At 47.6% G+C, this 16,956-nt stretch overlaps 1 protein-coding gene across 8 annotated transcripts in view; it reads right to left on the reverse strand.

Annotated features, from left to right (window-relative positions):
- Positions 1-778: 778 nt before the first annotated feature.
- GAB2 (GRB2 associated binding protein 2) overlaps positions 779-16,956 on the reverse strand; it is a 114,535-nt gene continuing 98,357 nt past the window's right edge. For 4 of the 8 annotated variants that reach the window (XM_071727312.1, XM_071727233.1, XM_071726757.1 and 1 more), the window contains 7 exons: positions 15,863-16,461; positions 14,773-14,867; positions 13,795-14,077; positions 12,580-12,670; positions 9,911-10,013; positions 9,004-9,129; positions 779-7,332 (listed from right to left, as the gene is read on the reverse strand). In XM_071727312.1, the coding sequence (XP_071583413.1) occupies positions 7,189-7,332; positions 9,004-9,129; positions 9,911-10,013; positions 12,580-12,670; positions 13,795-14,077; positions 14,773-14,867; positions 15,863-16,461 (1,441 nt within the window). In that variant the 3' untranslated portion in view covers positions 779-7,188. The remainder of the gene's footprint in view (positions 7,333-9,003; positions 9,130-9,910; positions 10,014-12,579; positions 12,671-13,794; positions 14,078-14,772; positions 14,868-15,862; positions 16,462-16,956) is intronic. The other 4 variants (XM_071726923.1, XM_071727154.1, XM_071726845.1 and 1 more) reach the window with 3 other exon arrangements.

Genomic DNA, 16,956 nt, shown 5'->3' on the forward strand with positions numbered 1-16,956 from the left:
TAATAGGAACAGTAATATTTGTAAATGCCATATTGGCAAAATACATACTGTGGTGTATATAATAGTATGGCCCATAGTGTCACACATGCCTCTGGCCAAGGAGAGCCTGCAGTGGAGTCCTCAGCTCCAGGTTTGGGATCCTAGATGTGCTGCAAATGTGAGGTGATGCTGCTCTTGCCTAAAAGGGCTGCAGGAGTTGTGCTGTAGGGAGGTGTCTTTCTTTTTTTTTTTTTTTTTTTTTTTTTTTTTTTTTTTTTTTTAAGTAGATATAAGTGTCTTGAAGAAGAGTTGAACTTTTAACTCTGGGGAAAGAAAGATTTGATCTCGTGCTTACATTTTATGGGTGATTTGGTGTCCTGAGGTAGGGCTCACAGGTGGACAGCTGCTGATGGGTGAGGAAAGCAGCATTTGTGCTCACCCTGCACACAGCAAAGTGTATCCCTGGAGCAGATATATTGTATGAAATTAGCAGCTGAAAACACACAGTTTGGGTTCTGGGATGAGGAAAAACCCTAACTGCATCCTGAAGGCCCTCATGGCACTGGAAGGACACCTGAAGCTGTAGGAGCTACTTGATGACAAGCTGGGAAGATGCTCTCAAATCTTTAAAGGTGCTGCATAACTCATCTCAGGCCAGACATTATTTTCTCCTGTTTCTCCCCACTCCAAATCCACGCTGGGAGTCACCAGTAAGAGATGTCTTTTTATTTTCATACTTTTATTATCCCGTTGATTTTACGTTGCATATACAGTACTTAAAAATGAGATCACCTTCACGTCAGGCATGTACCATGTTTATTAACAGCAAAAAAGGTATTACCTAAACTTCACTCAAGACCGATTTACAGGATAAATAATTGTTTCAAATTACTTAGAAAAAAAAAACCAAACAAACAAATAACAAAACCCCGAAGAATAAATTAATAACTTAAGTGATTAGCTGTCCACAGTGATTTGAAAACTTAATAACCATTCAAACAGTAACACCACAAGAAGACACATACTGTACAGTTTGCCACAGATTACTCTTGTCCTTCCTTCTACAAATGGAAAACAAAAAAAATTAAAAAACCTCCTCTTTTAAGAACAGTCATAGGCTCTGGAACACACAAAACTTCCCCGCGAATTGGCTGCCGATGCCACGGCTTCAACCTCGCAGCAGGTTAAGAAATGAAAGGAGAAAACTACCCCTGCTGTCCCCATCCACCAGTTCCCAGAGTCACTGGGGACCCTTTGGCTTTGCCAAAGGCTGGGATGAGTGGGACATAACTACTCTAAAGGTTTGGTCCTAACCCTATGGAATTCCCTGGCTGGCTCCCAGTGGAGCCCAGGGTCCTGCTCCCTTCCCCTCTCCGTGACTTGCTTCAGCCACCACATCCAAAGGGCTCTCAAGCAAAAAGTGGCAATTTCAGGGCTGATGTGGCAGCAGAATGCTCAAGCTGTGCAAATGTTTTTATCCCCCCACCTGCCTTGCTCAGGAAAAGGTCCTGCCAAGTTTTTTTTCCACCTTAGTCAAGAAGGGTGAGGGGTTTTTTATGAGTTTGGCAGAGTGGGACGTGCAGTGTTGTGTGTGATGCTGGGCATGGAAAAGGGATAAAGACAGCTCTTTGCATTATTAGGTATCATTTAATTACACCTCAGGATGCACCTGTGAGGTGGGGAAATAAAGACAAAAACCCCTTCATTTTACAAGCTGGAGAAAAAGCAGGATCCAGAGTTCAAATGAACCCCCGAAGACAAAGTGTGGTGTCACCCAAAGAATGTCAATAAAAATGATAGTTTCTTATCTCCTGGTCTTGGGGCAATCCTCTCCCATACAGTCAACCCACCAGCCTACAAATGAACCCAATTTATGTTAGCAATGGGCAAATTAAGAGCCTGCTGGTTGGAAGCAAAACCATCGAGAAGCTCTTTTAGCTCAAGAGATGGAACCACATGGCCCAGCTCCTACGGAAGATGTTGCTGGCTGGGGTTAAAATGTGGACATCATGTGCCAGGACCATGGGAGCAGTGGGAGAACTGTTAGGTGACACCTTGCTACATATCAACTTCTCTCAAGAACAGCCACTCAAGTAACAACCTGATTAACAGTACAACCTGAAGAGTTGCAAACAAAGAGATAAAATTGTGACTCCAAGGATGAGCCATCAAGGACAAGCTGATGGAGGGATGAACTGCTCCAAACCAAGGAGAAATCATGACCAAGGGGTGCACATGTCTACCTGCAAAAGCCTCATAAACATTGGCAAGATCATCATCCACATGTGGGCAGGTTGGTGCTTTCTGGGAAGAGAAGAAAGAGGTACATGGACCTCTCAAGAGCCCTAAGATGCTTTATTGGCCTTTGTGATTTTATGCTGCATTGATCCCTCTGATTTTTTTGATGGCTCTTTGGTGGTCATGTGTGTTCTCTGGCTGGGGTTGGGCTCTTCACCCTTCCCATTACAAGTAGGACTTCTTCATAGGCACAGCTCCACTGCACCCATTTCATCCACTCACATCCCTCAAATGGGACACAGTGTGGCTGAGTGCCAGTTTTACATGGAATAGCAACATCACCAGGTGGGAACACATCAACTCATTGCAAGAATGACTTGAGAAAACCATCCTCTTATTCACCTCCTAGTCCAGGAAGATCAGTCAGGAGCTATTTAAACATCTTCTTACCCAAGTCCACCACTACATGAGACCTGGGCATGGCTCTACCCCTTCCAAGGAGCCATGTTCAATGGGTGACCACTCAAGAGACTGAGACACCAGGGTGTAGGGGCTGAAGAGAGCTTTGAGTGTCTGTATTTAAAAATGTAGAGGTTCAAGCTGTCCCCCAATTGCTCAGACTGTGTGTCTGTCCTGGATGGCTGGGTCTAGGCCAGAGAGCCCTCTCCAAGGGATGGCCCCATCAAAGGGTGTATGGCCTTAGGGGTTGAGCTGTACCTTGCCATTTGGCTTCATGGCAAGAGAAGAGGCCCTGGTCTCTTGCTATAGGTCTCTAGGCAATACCTTTGCCCACTTCCCTCACATGGAGGAGTCTCCACTCAGCCTCAACAGCACAAAGTCTCAGGGTAAACTGGAGGGAAGAGATGTCTCCAGTCCTATCCCCTGCTCCAAGCTATGGGCTGACCTACCCTGATCTTGAAAAGTTCCAAGGACAGAGGTGGCATCTCACAGGACAACACCATGAAGCCATGGAACTCTTGCTTCGTGCCCAGGTTTCTACAACACTTCCAGTAGGGCTTTTCCTGCCCAGCTCAGAGCTGGGTGAATTTCCTGAAAGCCAGAGCATCACCAAGGGATCTTGTCACCAGGTGGGATGAGTCCCCTTGAGTGGTGGAAGCTCCTGTTCTGTGGGAGGTGGCAAAGTTAATGTGGGTGATCAGAAAGGAATGTGCTAATGAAATTACCTTGAAGGAAAGGTGGGAAATTGCTGGAAAAAAAAAGGAAAAATACTGGACCTTGGTGGGAGGAACCTGGGAGGGTTTTGCAGGCAGACCCTGGGGAATGGCTAAGAGTACAAATAGGACCCTCAGATAAATAAAGTTTGTCTCAGCAAGGGCAACTTGTGAGTCTGTGAATAAGTTGCCACACTGTTCCACCAGTGCATGGCTTTTACTGAGCAAAACCCCACTCCACAACCCATAAATCTCTATAAATCTGACTCAAGTCTCATGCCAAATGAGCACATCCTGAGGACTAAGACTCAAATCTTGTTGGCAAACTCTCCTACCTTCTCTCTTCCCAACATCTTGTTCCCCCATAAATAACCCTTGTCAGTGGCTGGTGGCCCTGGGTCCAATCTTTAGATATCCAAACTTCAGCTACCTTTGGTACCAGCTCCAGATTCGTCCCTATCTGCCAGACACTCAGCTTTGCCCTGGCACAATCTGCACTCAGACATATTTTCTTTCTCTAACTTGAGACTACGCCTAAGCCTGGCATCTTTTTAGAGCTGGAAATGTATTTCCCACCACACATTCAAATGTCATTTCAGAGCAAATCATCTCCAAGGCAGCCCACACACCTCACCACATGGAGGAACTGTGAGCAGCAGTTGCACGCCCAGAGCAAGGCATGCACACTTTGGGAGACTTCTCCCTTTAAAACCACCATCTCAGTCATTTTAAAGCTCAGGGAGACTTCTAAGCCATGACCCTGCTACATCACAAAACCAAAGACTGAGGTCATGATGCTTGTCCCACAGGCAACCCTTCTCCATGAGCACACACATGCATATGCAAACATCATCCCTTTTCTTAAACGGGACCATGGAACTATAAAACCTTCTGACACGAAGTCTCAAGCCACTTTAATTTCAATTAAAATTAATCATTTGCAATGCCCTCAGCTTCCTAAAATACCTATTTCTAACAAAAGACTCAGTCATACTTGATCATCCAAGTATAGAGTGGATGTGATAAACTCAGTGCCTCCAGGACAAAGTTCTTGGCAGCCTGTGTAATTAAACCAGCTGCTTTTCAATATGTTTTAAGACTAAATACTGCACAAACATTAATCATCAGGGACTGCTGTAATCAGCTTGGCAACCACCAGGAATGACTCTTTCCACTGCAGCCATTGATTACTTAACTGTTTTCAGGAGGAGTTGCTATAATCATCTCTACACAGCAATGAACGGAGTCTGTGGGCCACTGCTTAGTCTGGAAGGGTCATTGGGTTGATGCTCAACAGGGGGAAAAATGGAGGAATGTCTCTGTTTCTGGAAAAACACAAGCCTCACTGAAAAGCAGAGAGAGACCAGAAATTAGCAGCTGCAAAAGAGCAACTCTGGGGCTGTTTTGGTCCTTGGCCTGACAAATGCGAAGTTATTGATGAAGTCCATGACAACAGAATCATCAAAACAGGGGGGATGAGCCAGGGACAAAAGCTATGCCATGACAGTGCCTGCCCTGGGGAGACATACAGACCTCTGTTGGATGTGGGGAAAACCCACTAGTTTCTCCAGTACCACTATTCCAGTCTTAATTAATGCTTTGGATTAAATGTGGGACTGGACACTGGCTGCACCTCGTCCCAGGGCAGAAGCACAAGGTGCTTGCTCAGCAAAATGCATCCCAACTCATCATGTTGGCTCTCAAGCCACTGCACCATCAGAAATGGCTCCTGCTGCTGCCCCCCACCTCACCTACCCACCCTGAGGATACTTTTGGGACTTGCTGAGCTCCTCACCTCCCAGATGGAGAAGAAAACTCAATCTGAGCATTCCTGTGAAAGGCCAACACTTCAATGTCTTAAAAAGGGTCATCAGAGCTTTTCCATTAATATCCTTCCCTATTGTGGCACAGAAGAAGAAAATATAAACTGGTGCTGGAAGTTCAAAACCCATTTTACCAGCAGGCATCCCTTAAGGAACTGGTATCCTACCCCCATGTGGGTCACTTCTGGCCCTTCCCAAACTCAGACCAGAATAAAAAAAAACATGTTAATGCTTAAGCATTAAGTCATCCACACAACCTGGTGGTGTTGGTGGAACAAAAGAGCCTGTTAGGAGGGCCTCAGCTTGCAGAAAGAATAGCTCCAGCTATTCTACAAACATTATTACCTAATCTTTCTAATGTCTCCTTCATTTGGCTCTTGGAGTGCAGTTGGCCTGTTTGTTTGTGTCAGCACTTGGTGCCTGGCAATCAGCCTGCTCCGTGGCAATCATTTAGTCCTTCCTGTTTTCATGAGATCATGAATTATTATCTCTGCAATAAACTGTCTCTTTCTTCTCAGCTCTTTGCACCCAGCAGCTGCCTGGGGAGAGATCCCCAAGCCTGGATGTGAGAAGGATGCTGGCAAAGGGCAATAGCAGATTCCCATTCAGAATTAGAGCCTAAGGTCATAAAAATCAGTAAGCCCCATTCTGGGTTAAAGAAACTTCGAAGAAGATGTAGAAAAAACATCTAGTCCAGCCTTTTTGCACCCACCACAAACCAACCATAATGCTTCATTAAAAATAACACTGACACACCTCACCCTGGCTCTCCTGACCAGCCCCTTCCCAAGTCTAAGACCTCACCATTGACCAACATTTCAATTACTCTTCTGTTTTCCCCCAAGATTCACCCCTCACAACCTCCTCACCCAAAACCAACTTTTGCAGTCCAGCATCTGCCTTCTCCCAGTCCCCACCACAGCCTCCCACTCCCTACTTGTCACTCATCCTCATACCAGTCCAGATACACAGGATCTCCAAAGCCTCCCTGTGCTCATCCTACTCAACCACAGGGCTTCCCATGATGGCCATGGATGCAGGACTCTTACTTCATGGGCTTCTTTTGGTGCCACAAAGGGCAGATTTTGGCTCTTAGGGCCAGATTCACAGGCAAATGGTCATCCATGTGTTGGATAAGCCTTGAGTCAGGGCTTCAATTCTGCCCTCCAAAGCCAATCATTTCAGCCCATTGGCTTTGAGACATCCTGGGGAGCATGAATAGCAGAAGATACCTCAGCAAACTTTAATATGTCACACATGTATGTGTGTGTGTGACCATGTGCCAGCATATATGTATGGAGCAAGTCCTGGGCTTCAAAGTCTGCTTGATGGGACATCCTAGATGCTTTTCAAGCTCCTGAAGCTTAACAACCACAACAAAGCACATGGTGGCTGTCCCACCAGGAGGAGAATAGCCCTCAGAGATTTTGAACACATTATTTACAAACAATGGGACAATGAAAATGATTTCACGAGGAATGGTTTTTGCTCAGCTTTGGGATTGGGAAGAGGCAGAGAAGTGGGCAAGTGTAAGGAGTGGGGGGATCAGAGCTGGGGATGATGTCCTATGAGACACACTGCAAACCTGCATGGCACAGTTTGGGGCTATGGTATGGAAAAAGTTGGGAAAGATGATGAAGTGTTAGCACGTACAAGGTAGCTTTAATAGCTGTAAGCAAAAGATGTGGAGGGTGAAAACTGGTATTGCTAAGTTGAAGTTCCTGGATAGTGCATCCAGCAGATAAAGCACAGTCCTAGCCACCAAACATAGCTGGTCTTTATCACTGGCAAACAGTATCTGCCAAGTCTTCCCCTGAAAAGTTGTTTTTTTTTTCTTAAAATAAAAAAAAAAAATTATGAAGACCCCCTCCACTCCTCAGACAAGTCTTAGAAATCCAACCCAAGTGGGGCTGGCAGCCCGCTGGACCTCAGCTGGGGACAACTGCTGGGACATTTTCCTCTTTCACTGCCAGGCACTACTGCTTCGTGCCCTTGGCTGGCTCTGAGGACTGCCGTACATCAGTCCACTCCTGCATGGTGCTCTGCAGGGCTTGGGTCTTCTCCTTGTCCACTTGCACATAATCAACCTTCTCATCCGAGGCGACTGACGAGGTGGAGGGCTGCAGGGAGGAGAAACAAGGCCACTGCCTGGTCACTCATCAGCTCCCCGCTCTTCCAGCTCACTCCTTCCCACAGTCCACCACCACCTCCCCTGCTTCCATAGCTCATCACCCCCCAATAACTTCCAGAAGGTTCTTGGGTGAAAGGTTGCAGTCTGCTCTGCATCTTGCTTGCATGAGACTGGGGTGCAATGGGAGAGTAGGAACAGCACCCAGGGCTCTGCCTTCACCCCAGCTCTGGGACAGGAATGTTTGGTTGCAAATTTGTCATCTAACTGCTGATATTGCAAATTGGACCTTGCTCATTTGCTTGCAAAGAGCTCTATAACTCTTACAGATCTGCATAATAATCCCAGCTCCATTCCTCTTAGCTGTGCTGGTTCTATTCTTCATCCCCAAAACAGGCAGGTCTGCAGGTTCACCAAGGAGACCCAATGAGGGACAAGGACATCCTATTTCCTGTACTTTCTTGACTCCTGGAAACCTGTCTGCCTCTGCAGGTCTTTCAGAGGACCTCCAGCTGCTTGCAACTGGAGGCAGATGATGGTTTTTAATGGTCTAAAAATCACCCTTTCCAGTTTGGGTAGAATTAAATTGGCAATACCTGCAGAAATACTGCTAGGCAGAAAGAAATGATGGAGGGTAAATTGACCCCATCAGTGGGATGCTTTGCCTTGGAAACAAGGTGGTGGTTGAGAAACTCAAGGTCAGCCCACAGGTGGTTCCCACAAAGCTTTATACAATACCTTGTCCTTCCCATCCCCTCACTCAGGTGCTGCTTTGCTTGAGCCAGTCTCTCCTTCACCTTCCCAGTTTGCTCTGGGTGGCACCCAGCAGGACCTGCCTTAGGGACCCCCCCAGCCCACTCCATCACCCCTGGGTACCCTTCTTATCTTGGTATGTGGCCTTGCTGGGGAGGTTGTGAGGTCTGCATCACCTGAGACTTTTAATCCTTACCTCTCACCTCTGGAGAGATGGATTCCTTTGGATGTGGGGATGCTGTGAAGTCCTCCCCTTGCCCCATTTTCCCATGATTCACTCTAAGATGGTGTTGTTTCCCCAGTTTAAGAAGTAATCAACATCTAGGTCTTTAGGAACTTCTCCCTCCACATTTCCACATGACAGTGGGCAGGGGCATCCCATTCCTGACCCATCTTCTCCCCATGGCTCTTTCTCACTGGACAATGGCTTGATCATCTCAACATAAATTGTCTTTTAAGCATCAACATCAACTCTTGAAAGCAATCTGTGCTTGGCATGCCCAAATGGCACCCTTTAAAAGCATCTGACAGGCAGAGGACAGGTGCCCAGAATTTTCTGAGTGAGCTCCTGGAAGTGTCTCAGGTGGAAAAACCCCAAGTCTGGTTTTGGAGAAGCTACTGTAAAGCTTCTTGGGATAATCCCTGAATATACAGTCTCCAGATGGATTTCTGGTCTCACCAGCATCCCTGAACCCCTGCACATCCATGGTTCTGGTAACACTTCCAGCAAGGCTTCAGACATGCAATGGAGACCAAGTCTGACCTAGAATAAATACAGCAGCAGATCTGCTGGGAAATTCATGCCTCTGGGGTTAATGTGCCACTTTAGACCATCCCATTGCCTATGCACATAAAAACCCTTTAAAAATGCATGACTTTTAATCAGAAGTTTATTAAATTTCCCCCTCACCTTTCTGTGTGGCCCTGGGGAGCTTGGCTGGAAGTCCAGGGCCAGATAATCCACACTCCCCGAACTCTTTTTAGGTGCTGGGCTGTTGGTGCCACTAGGAACAGGAGAAGCAGAAATGGGGTTTTGCTAATGCAGGGAAGAGACAGGAGAAATAATGAGGATTAAAATGGGAAGGAGGAAAAAAAAAAAAAAAAGGAATTAACACAAATCTGGTAACACAATGCCTCAGTGTTCTATTGTTTAATGTGCTAACAAACATTTCAAGCTCATACTCCTGATGTATTGGAGCAGTTCTGCTGCCTCTCTGCTGATTTTATTCACACTCCTAACATCAGATTTCCCAGGAGCTATACCTCATCAAGGCTGGAGCAGCTCTGGGATCTTCACTAACCACCACCACACTACACAGAGCACAGATTTCCTCTACCCTCCTAGTTACACAGCCTCAAAACTATGCTTCAAGTCAGCAGCTCCATGAAGAGAGACAAAAACCCCTCCCTGGAAGCAGAGCCCCTCCCTGCTGCTGCTCTGATAGCCCCTGCCCTGCACACAAACATGATGTCAGAAGCTATTAGGGGAAAAAAATAAAACAACGAAACTCAGGAAAAAAAATCAACTTAATTTAGGAAAATCCACCCTGACAGCCCACAGACATTTTTATCCTCTCTTAATTCCTGGTAAAATAGGTGATAGCCATTTCTACTCTCATATCCAGTGAAAACCCCAATGGGATGTGTCCTAATAGGAACAAAAGCCACTGTTGCAACGTGGTGTTGTGCCCCTGGGGATGCACGTGAGGATTCACATCACGTTTGCAATTCCATGTCATGAGCTAGGAATGTGCTTGCAGAGCTGGGGAAGGTAAATGTCCTGCCAGGACCAGAGATCTTTGCTGTGGGGCCCTTACCATTGCCACGTAGTTCTCCTCACTGTCCCCAGAGTCAGTACTGGTGATGCTCTGGGAGGAGACAGGACGACAGTATTGCAAGGAGCTGGGGTTGAAGGTCTGGCTGTAGGGACAAAAGTCAATGTGTTAATGATGGTTGCAGGTGCTGCTTGGCCATAGTTGGGAAGGGATGGGAGAAGGTGACACCTGACACCTTCAGGCATCTCCTGATGCTTCCAAACATCTGGGGACTGAGCATGAAGAAGAGGTGGTGGCACTGAGGTTCTCCTCATCTGACCTTCTCATGGGTCAGAAATCACTGAGATTGGTCTTCTAATATTTTTCTTTCTAGGATTTTTTAATAACAGCTTGCTCGCTATGTACTTGTAATTCTCCTGCTATCAGCCACCTAAATCAGGCTCCATGCACTGTTTTATTTCACAGGAAATATTTCACTGTGGAGGATGCAGGGCCACCCTCGCTGGAGCTTCTCACCTCCAGCCTCACCACAGCTCCACGATTTGTTTACCTTGCAGAGCTCTATCCAAATTTTTTTTTTTTTTGCTGGAAAACCAAATCTCTGAGGCATCGTCTTGCTTTCAATTGGCCAAATCTAATTATACAGAATAACATAATAGAATCAGTATCTGGCATTAAAGCTCATGTCTTAAAAAGCTATTTGTTGCTTTGCAGGGAAGGCAGGGTCATATGATTAGCAGATAAGGGAAAAATCCATTAGCTTCTCTGGGGTCAGATGTCTTGTCAATCAAACCCCACTCCCTGTTCCCTTGTGCAGTGATTTCAGCTCGTGCCCTGCAGTCAGTCTCCACACAATCCAATTTATTAGAGGAGCCTCAGCAGCCAAGCTTCGCTTCTGCCTTTCATTGGACAACAAATTAGCACCAGAACTGGAATCATGTGAATCCTGTTATTTTTGGCTGTCTGACTTTGGTCTGAAGTGCTTTGGTTTCGTTTTCCAGACTTCCTTCAGGCAAGGCTTTGCTTTCAAGGCAATGACAGCACAGCTCAGTCAGACCCTGCAAGTCTCACCCCACATTTTGAGGCTACATCCAAGGGTTTTGGGGAAGAACTGGGAGAGAAATTGTGCTTCCAGTGTGGCTGAGGTGGCTTACAAGTCACTATGTACCACAGGTCCTGTGTCAGAGCCACAGCTGTCCAGGAGTTGTCAGATCCCTGAAATAGGAAATGTCTTCAGGGCATCTTTATTAGCTGCTTGGCCACATGGTGGACTTCAATGTGAAATCCTCATCCTGTGATGTGATGATCTTACAACACTTGATTAAGCTCGTGAGGGGTCCATGAGAGAAGCCCTGCTGCTTTGAGAGCACCTGATCCTATGTCTGGCCATGGTGTGACAAGCAAAGCCCTGAGCCCTGAATCACCAAAATGTGTTAGGATATTTTAGAAAAGAATTATTTAATAAATGCCCTTCTTCCCAGATAGCTCCTGCTGGTCCCTGATGGGGGTAGGTTGTTGGGCAAGGTGGATTTTCATCCCAGTGCAGGTGTTTGCATGGCATGATCCAGCCCTACAGTCCCTGCTTCTAAATTTGACAGGGAAAATCATTGTGGCTGAAAGGATCATCCGGATTTTGGGGAAATTAACTTCTGCTTCCAAAGTCTGGACCCACTCCTACCTTGATTCAAGATGGCCCATAAGAAATGTGCCCCTTCAACAGAAAGATGTGGTGGGTCGGGAGAAACCTTGTCCTGGTTTGGGCCAGGATAAAGGTGATTTTTTCTTGTAATTTTTTTCTTGTAATTTTGTTTTCAGCTGAGTCTCTTGTAAGCAGCTGCATTTGCTGAAATGAACAGCAAGTTTCTCAGGCAGTGGCTGCTGCTGGGACTGATAACACTTGATGTTTATAGTTACAGCCAGAGACTGGGGTGCAGAACCAGGGACACTGCTCAGCTCTGAGCAACATTTTGCCCTCCGGACGGAGTAAAAAGGCCCCACCTGCAGCCCTCCTTTGGGGAGGAAGGGACAAAATAGATGCCAGAATTGACCAGAGTATTCCATCCCATACACCTCATACTCAGGATAAATTGGAGGGATCACCAGGGTCAAACCCCTTCCTGCTTTCCCTTCTTCCCCTCTCCCTGTTTGCTTGGGCATCCTGGGAGGATCCCATCCATTCCTCTGCCTGTGCTCCTGATCCATCCCAGCCTGAATCTGTGTGTTCCTGCCTCCAGCTCCCAACTGCTGCTGACTCCAGGATTCCAGCCTGGATTTTCCCAGGGCTGCCCTGCAGCCTGGGTGGTGATGTGAGAGTTATTGGGGGAAAGGGAGGAGGAATGTGGGATCAATTTTCCTGTATATTTGTATAAATTTAGTAATTTTTCCTATTTATCATTACTATTTCATTAAAGTTGTGTAGTTTAGTTTCCAACCCATCAGTCTCTCTCCCTTATTCTCTCTCCTTTTTTTTATCAGGGAGGAGAAGGGGGATTAATAGGGAGCAGCTGTTAATTGGTTTAATTGCCAGGCCAGTGTTAAACCCTGACACCCCTGCAGAGAGTGGAGGCAGAAGGGCAGCTGACACTCAGCCAGAGGTGTTTAGTCCATGGCAGAGGTGACAGCCTGGCTACATGTGGACACCAGTAAGGAGAATGAGACCAGAGAGCTGCTGCTGGAGCAAAGCAAAAATTCATACCCCAACTGTTACTCACGTTGGCCTGGACCAGGATTTGGTGACTGGAGATTTGAAGGGAAGCTCATCAATGACAGTGTTGTTCCTCAGGTCCAGTGGTGATGGCTTTGCTGGGGAGGAAAAAATCTTTTATTCAGAGGCAGCACATTCCTCCAATTCAGCATCCATGAGAAAGGTCCCCAACAACAACTTGTTGGTTGCTTCCCATTCTGCTAATCAGCTTCTCCAGCCCTTCTTGCTGATGGTAAATACCCCCAAATAAAATCTCTGGACTCATTTATTCCAGGGCTGGAGGAAAGGAGTAAATTCTCTCTCTGACTCACATCTTAAAAGTGGATTGGTCACCAAAATGGGAAATGTGCCTCTCAGGGAATGGAGATCTGCTGGAAATATCTAAACCCAGAAGTATTATAATAAACCCATTCACTGGGGAGCTGTGATAAACCATTAGACTGGGACCAGACCAGGCTCTGCCAGCCCTGAGCTGCCTCCACCCAGAGCATTTCCCCATAGGGAATAGAAAAGGACATCTGGAGGGTAACATGAAAACTCTTCTCATCATGGATGGTTCATTAGGTGGAAGGGAAGAGCACAGTGCTCCAGCCCCAGTCCTCACCTAGCATATTGATGGTGTTAGGTGTTAACACCTGAATAATGGGAGATCTCCTCAGCATCTCCTTGGCAAACTGGCAGGCAATGGTTTGGGGAGGGATTTGGAGGATGTAGGCAAAGCCATGAGGGAAGAACTGCCTAGAACCAGTCAGTAGGGAACATCAGGAAAAAATTGAGTCATCTCAATACAACAGATTTTGGGGTGAAGGCAAAGCAGGTGGGATCCTGCCTGTGACATGCATCACCTGCAAAGGTCAGGAAGGGTTTGAGATAGGCTGTTCAAAACCAATTTGCATCCTGAAAGAGGATGGGGACGATTAGGAAGGTCAGACCAGAAGACCTTTAAAGTTATTTTAGTCTGAACCCCTTTAAAGGTCCCTTCCATCTCAGACTATTCTATCATAGAATCACAGCTCAATGTCCATGTTAGCTCAGAAATCCCAGAGCTGGACCCAGCGCTGCAGGTGAGGTCTCACCAGAGTGGAGTAGAGGGGGAGAATCACAGATCACTCCTCACGTACAACCCTCCTGAGTGTATAGAAGATGACAGATGTAGACCAAAATATTACAAAGAAGAGAAACCTGAAAAAAAGGGGACCTGAAAAAGTTTCAACCCTCTTACCTTTCCGGTCGGGTTTGAGGTTGCGGTTGACTGGCGGGGGTTGGATTTCACTCAGCCTCCTGTGGCACTGTGCCATGGCTCCTCCTTTGTGGACAGGCAGCGTGGCTGAGGACAACCCCACCAGGTCAAAGTGATGTGGCCCAGGGCTCATGGGGATGTAGAGATTTTGGGCGTTGTCGTTGGCTTTCTCAGCATGGATCAGGGGCGAGGAGCCGGGGTTCATGGGGACGTAGTTGTCCTCGGAGTCGGTGCTGTGGGAACGGGCCACCACTGCCTTGGCCTGCTGGGGGACAAGCAGGAGGACTTGCTGGAAGGAGCAGACACTGATCAACCCCCATCCTGCTTTAAAGCCCTTCATCTCATCATCCCTGAACACACCCCAGCTCTAAAATCTCAGCACTGAAGGGAAGGGGTGGTCTATCCCCTCCTTAGCTATCATTTTGCCCTGAGAGGATCTGCCTCAGATGTTTCCAAGACATTGGAACATCCTGAGTTCAGGGAAAGGTCTTAATCACCCAGACCTGAGCCTCTTCTCATGAACGGATTGAGCTGCAGAAGGAGGTTTAACCTAGAAAGTAATTTTTCCCTGGGCTTTGGCCATGACTAAAATGCACTATGAAATGCTGCTTTAAGGTCATTTCCAGCCCAGGAAGTCTTAGAAAGTGCAGAAAAGAGGCTGTTCTGGCAACATGTTAAAATTCAGCTCAGTATCCCAGACTTTTAGGAAAAAGCCCAACTCCTGGGTGCTCTATGGAAGCACCCAAAACAAAGCATTGCACGTGATGCTGGGTTGGGTGGCTCCCTCCATCTCTACTCTGCAAGCCAGCAGGGTTTTCACTGAGATCAGTAACAAAACCCTTCTTGATTTAGCTCTGAAGGACGGGGCTGTGAGGTCCCAGGTGGAGATGACTCATCTCTAAATCTCTAAAAGTGCAAATGGTGCCTCCAATGGGGTGGCCAAGCCCAAGGCCAACTCACCAGGTAGGAGCTGTACCCCTCGTTCATCGACTCAGCTGACTGCACAGCACTGCCCCCCCCGTGCTGGGGGTATTCGTACGTCTCACAGGAAGAAGCTGCAACACAACCACAAATGCACAACGTGACCCAGAGCAACTGCTGATAAAAAAAAAAAAAAAGGGCGCCACCTGGAAACAAAATCCAGGTACTGGGAGGGCAGTGTCTGTTCTTGATGGTTGAGAGACCCTGGTGGGAAGATATGGGGTTTTTTTTAGCCTGTTGCAGACTCTCTGCTGTGCTTCCTCCCCATCAGCATCTCTCTGATGCCTCAAGGATGTGCCATGTGGACCTAACCTGGTTCTGTCAAGGTGCTGCAAAATCCCAGGAGCATCAGGTAAGGTAGGTGATGGTGACAAAACTGGGATAAGAGAGAGCTCATTACAGCTCACTTAGCAGATGTAAGGGCTGACCACCTCCTGTGAGGGTAAGCTCCTAGAGAGGTCTAACTCATGCTGAACATGGACTGAACTCATCCTAAATGCTGGTATTTTGGAAGGAGGAGATGGAAGAGGGAATTGTGTCATCTGCAGTATGATTTCTCTCCAACTGATCCTTTTAACTTACTTTGTGACTATCTCATTCTAGGCATACGGTTTGGAATGGGCATGATCATCCACGACCCATCTATGGTTAATTCACTACAGATGGTGGGCCTTGGAGATGTGCAAAACTGTGCCCTATCTGGTGAGCAAAACCAAGGCAGCAACAGGCTGAAGTAGGTTCTGATAAACCCGGTCATGAATAAAAATAAAAGCAAGCTAAAAATGGCTGGTATCACAAAAATTTGGTGGAGGACTGCACAAGAAAACAGGTTTGGGTGTTTGTTTCAAGGCACAACCACAGCCAAGAACCAGCTGAGCACCTCCAGTGGGCAGAGCCCTGTGGATGCCTCTCCTTGCTCATTGTACAGGACTAGATCTTGAGTGGGGAAAGCTTCTCTGTGTTCAACTCCCTGGTTGATGCCAACAACCACCCTGGCCCAACCACAGCCCAGGGGTACTGACCCATCCAAAGCTATGAGACAGGACAAAAACCACCCCCAGGTCCCCACCTCCAAATTCACCTCGGTGCAGCCTGCTGTTCTCCACTGCTGGCAGAGTGTTTCTCCGGGGAATGGTGGCTGCCATAGGGGCCAGCCCTAAGTTTTCACCAGGCTGGGGTCTCTGGGGTGGGCTGCCCCACCGGGGCTCTGCCTGCCCAGGCTTTGGAGGGCGGGGGGGTGGTGCGGCGGGCGAGTCGCTGGCGGCCACAGTCAGAGCATTGTGGTTCTTGTCCAGTGTAAATGTCCTAGGGATCTGGTAGATGGAGAGCGGGGTGGCAGGGATGTCATAGGAGTCCGTGGAGAGCTCCCCAAACTCCTTACATAGGGTGTTGTTGGGAGTCTTGTAGGTGTAGACCTCCTCGTTATCTGTTTCGGAGCTGGTGAGGCTCGACTTGGGGTGGGTGTAGGAACCAAAGGAGCGTGGGAGGTCGTAGGCACTGTCCCTGAATTCTGAGTTGTGCCTGATGGGTTTTGGCAGGCTGTAAAAGCCATGGAGCTGCCCGCTGACCCCGTTGACACAGTGCCCATTGCCCTGTGAGAGCTTCTGGACCGCTGTGTCACTCCGCATGAAGAAGGCAGATCTTGTGGCTTGGGAAAAGCTGGCACTCCTGTGGAGGATAAGTGGATAAGGGAGTTGAGATGGAGGCACCAAGCTCTGCTACCCTGGTTTGTCACCTTCCTGACCTGCACTGCCCAACCTCAGGGCAATGGGAGCATCTCCGACCCCACCAAATAAGCCCACAACCCATTTTGTCCCAAAAATACCTCCAAAATGACCCTGTCATAGGTGGGAGTGCCAACCTCCATGGGCAGGAAGAAGCCTTTTGTTCAGGCATAAATTACTCCAAAAGAGCAACTTTTGCATCATCTGACAGTGGCCCAAGAGACAGCTGCAAAGCAGAACACCCTCAGCACCACCACACTTTAGCCACTATCCACACCTCTGCCTTGGAAACGAAAGGGACTGGAAAAATTCCTGCTGGGGATTATGTCAAAGCCTCCAGCTATGTCACCACCCTTCCCTCTCGAAGGGCAAGCCCCAGGGAGTTAAGGACATTCCCCAGCTGGGTTTTCTGAGCCACAGGGGAGGAGGACTGAACCTC

The sequence above is a fragment of the Heliangelus exortis genome, chromosome 1, assembly GCF_036169615.1.
Source record: "Heliangelus exortis chromosome 1, bHelExo1.hap1, whole genome shotgun sequence".
In the NCBI taxonomy this organism is placed as follows: domain Eukaryota; kingdom Metazoa; phylum Chordata; class Aves; order Apodiformes; family Trochilidae; genus Heliangelus; species Heliangelus exortis.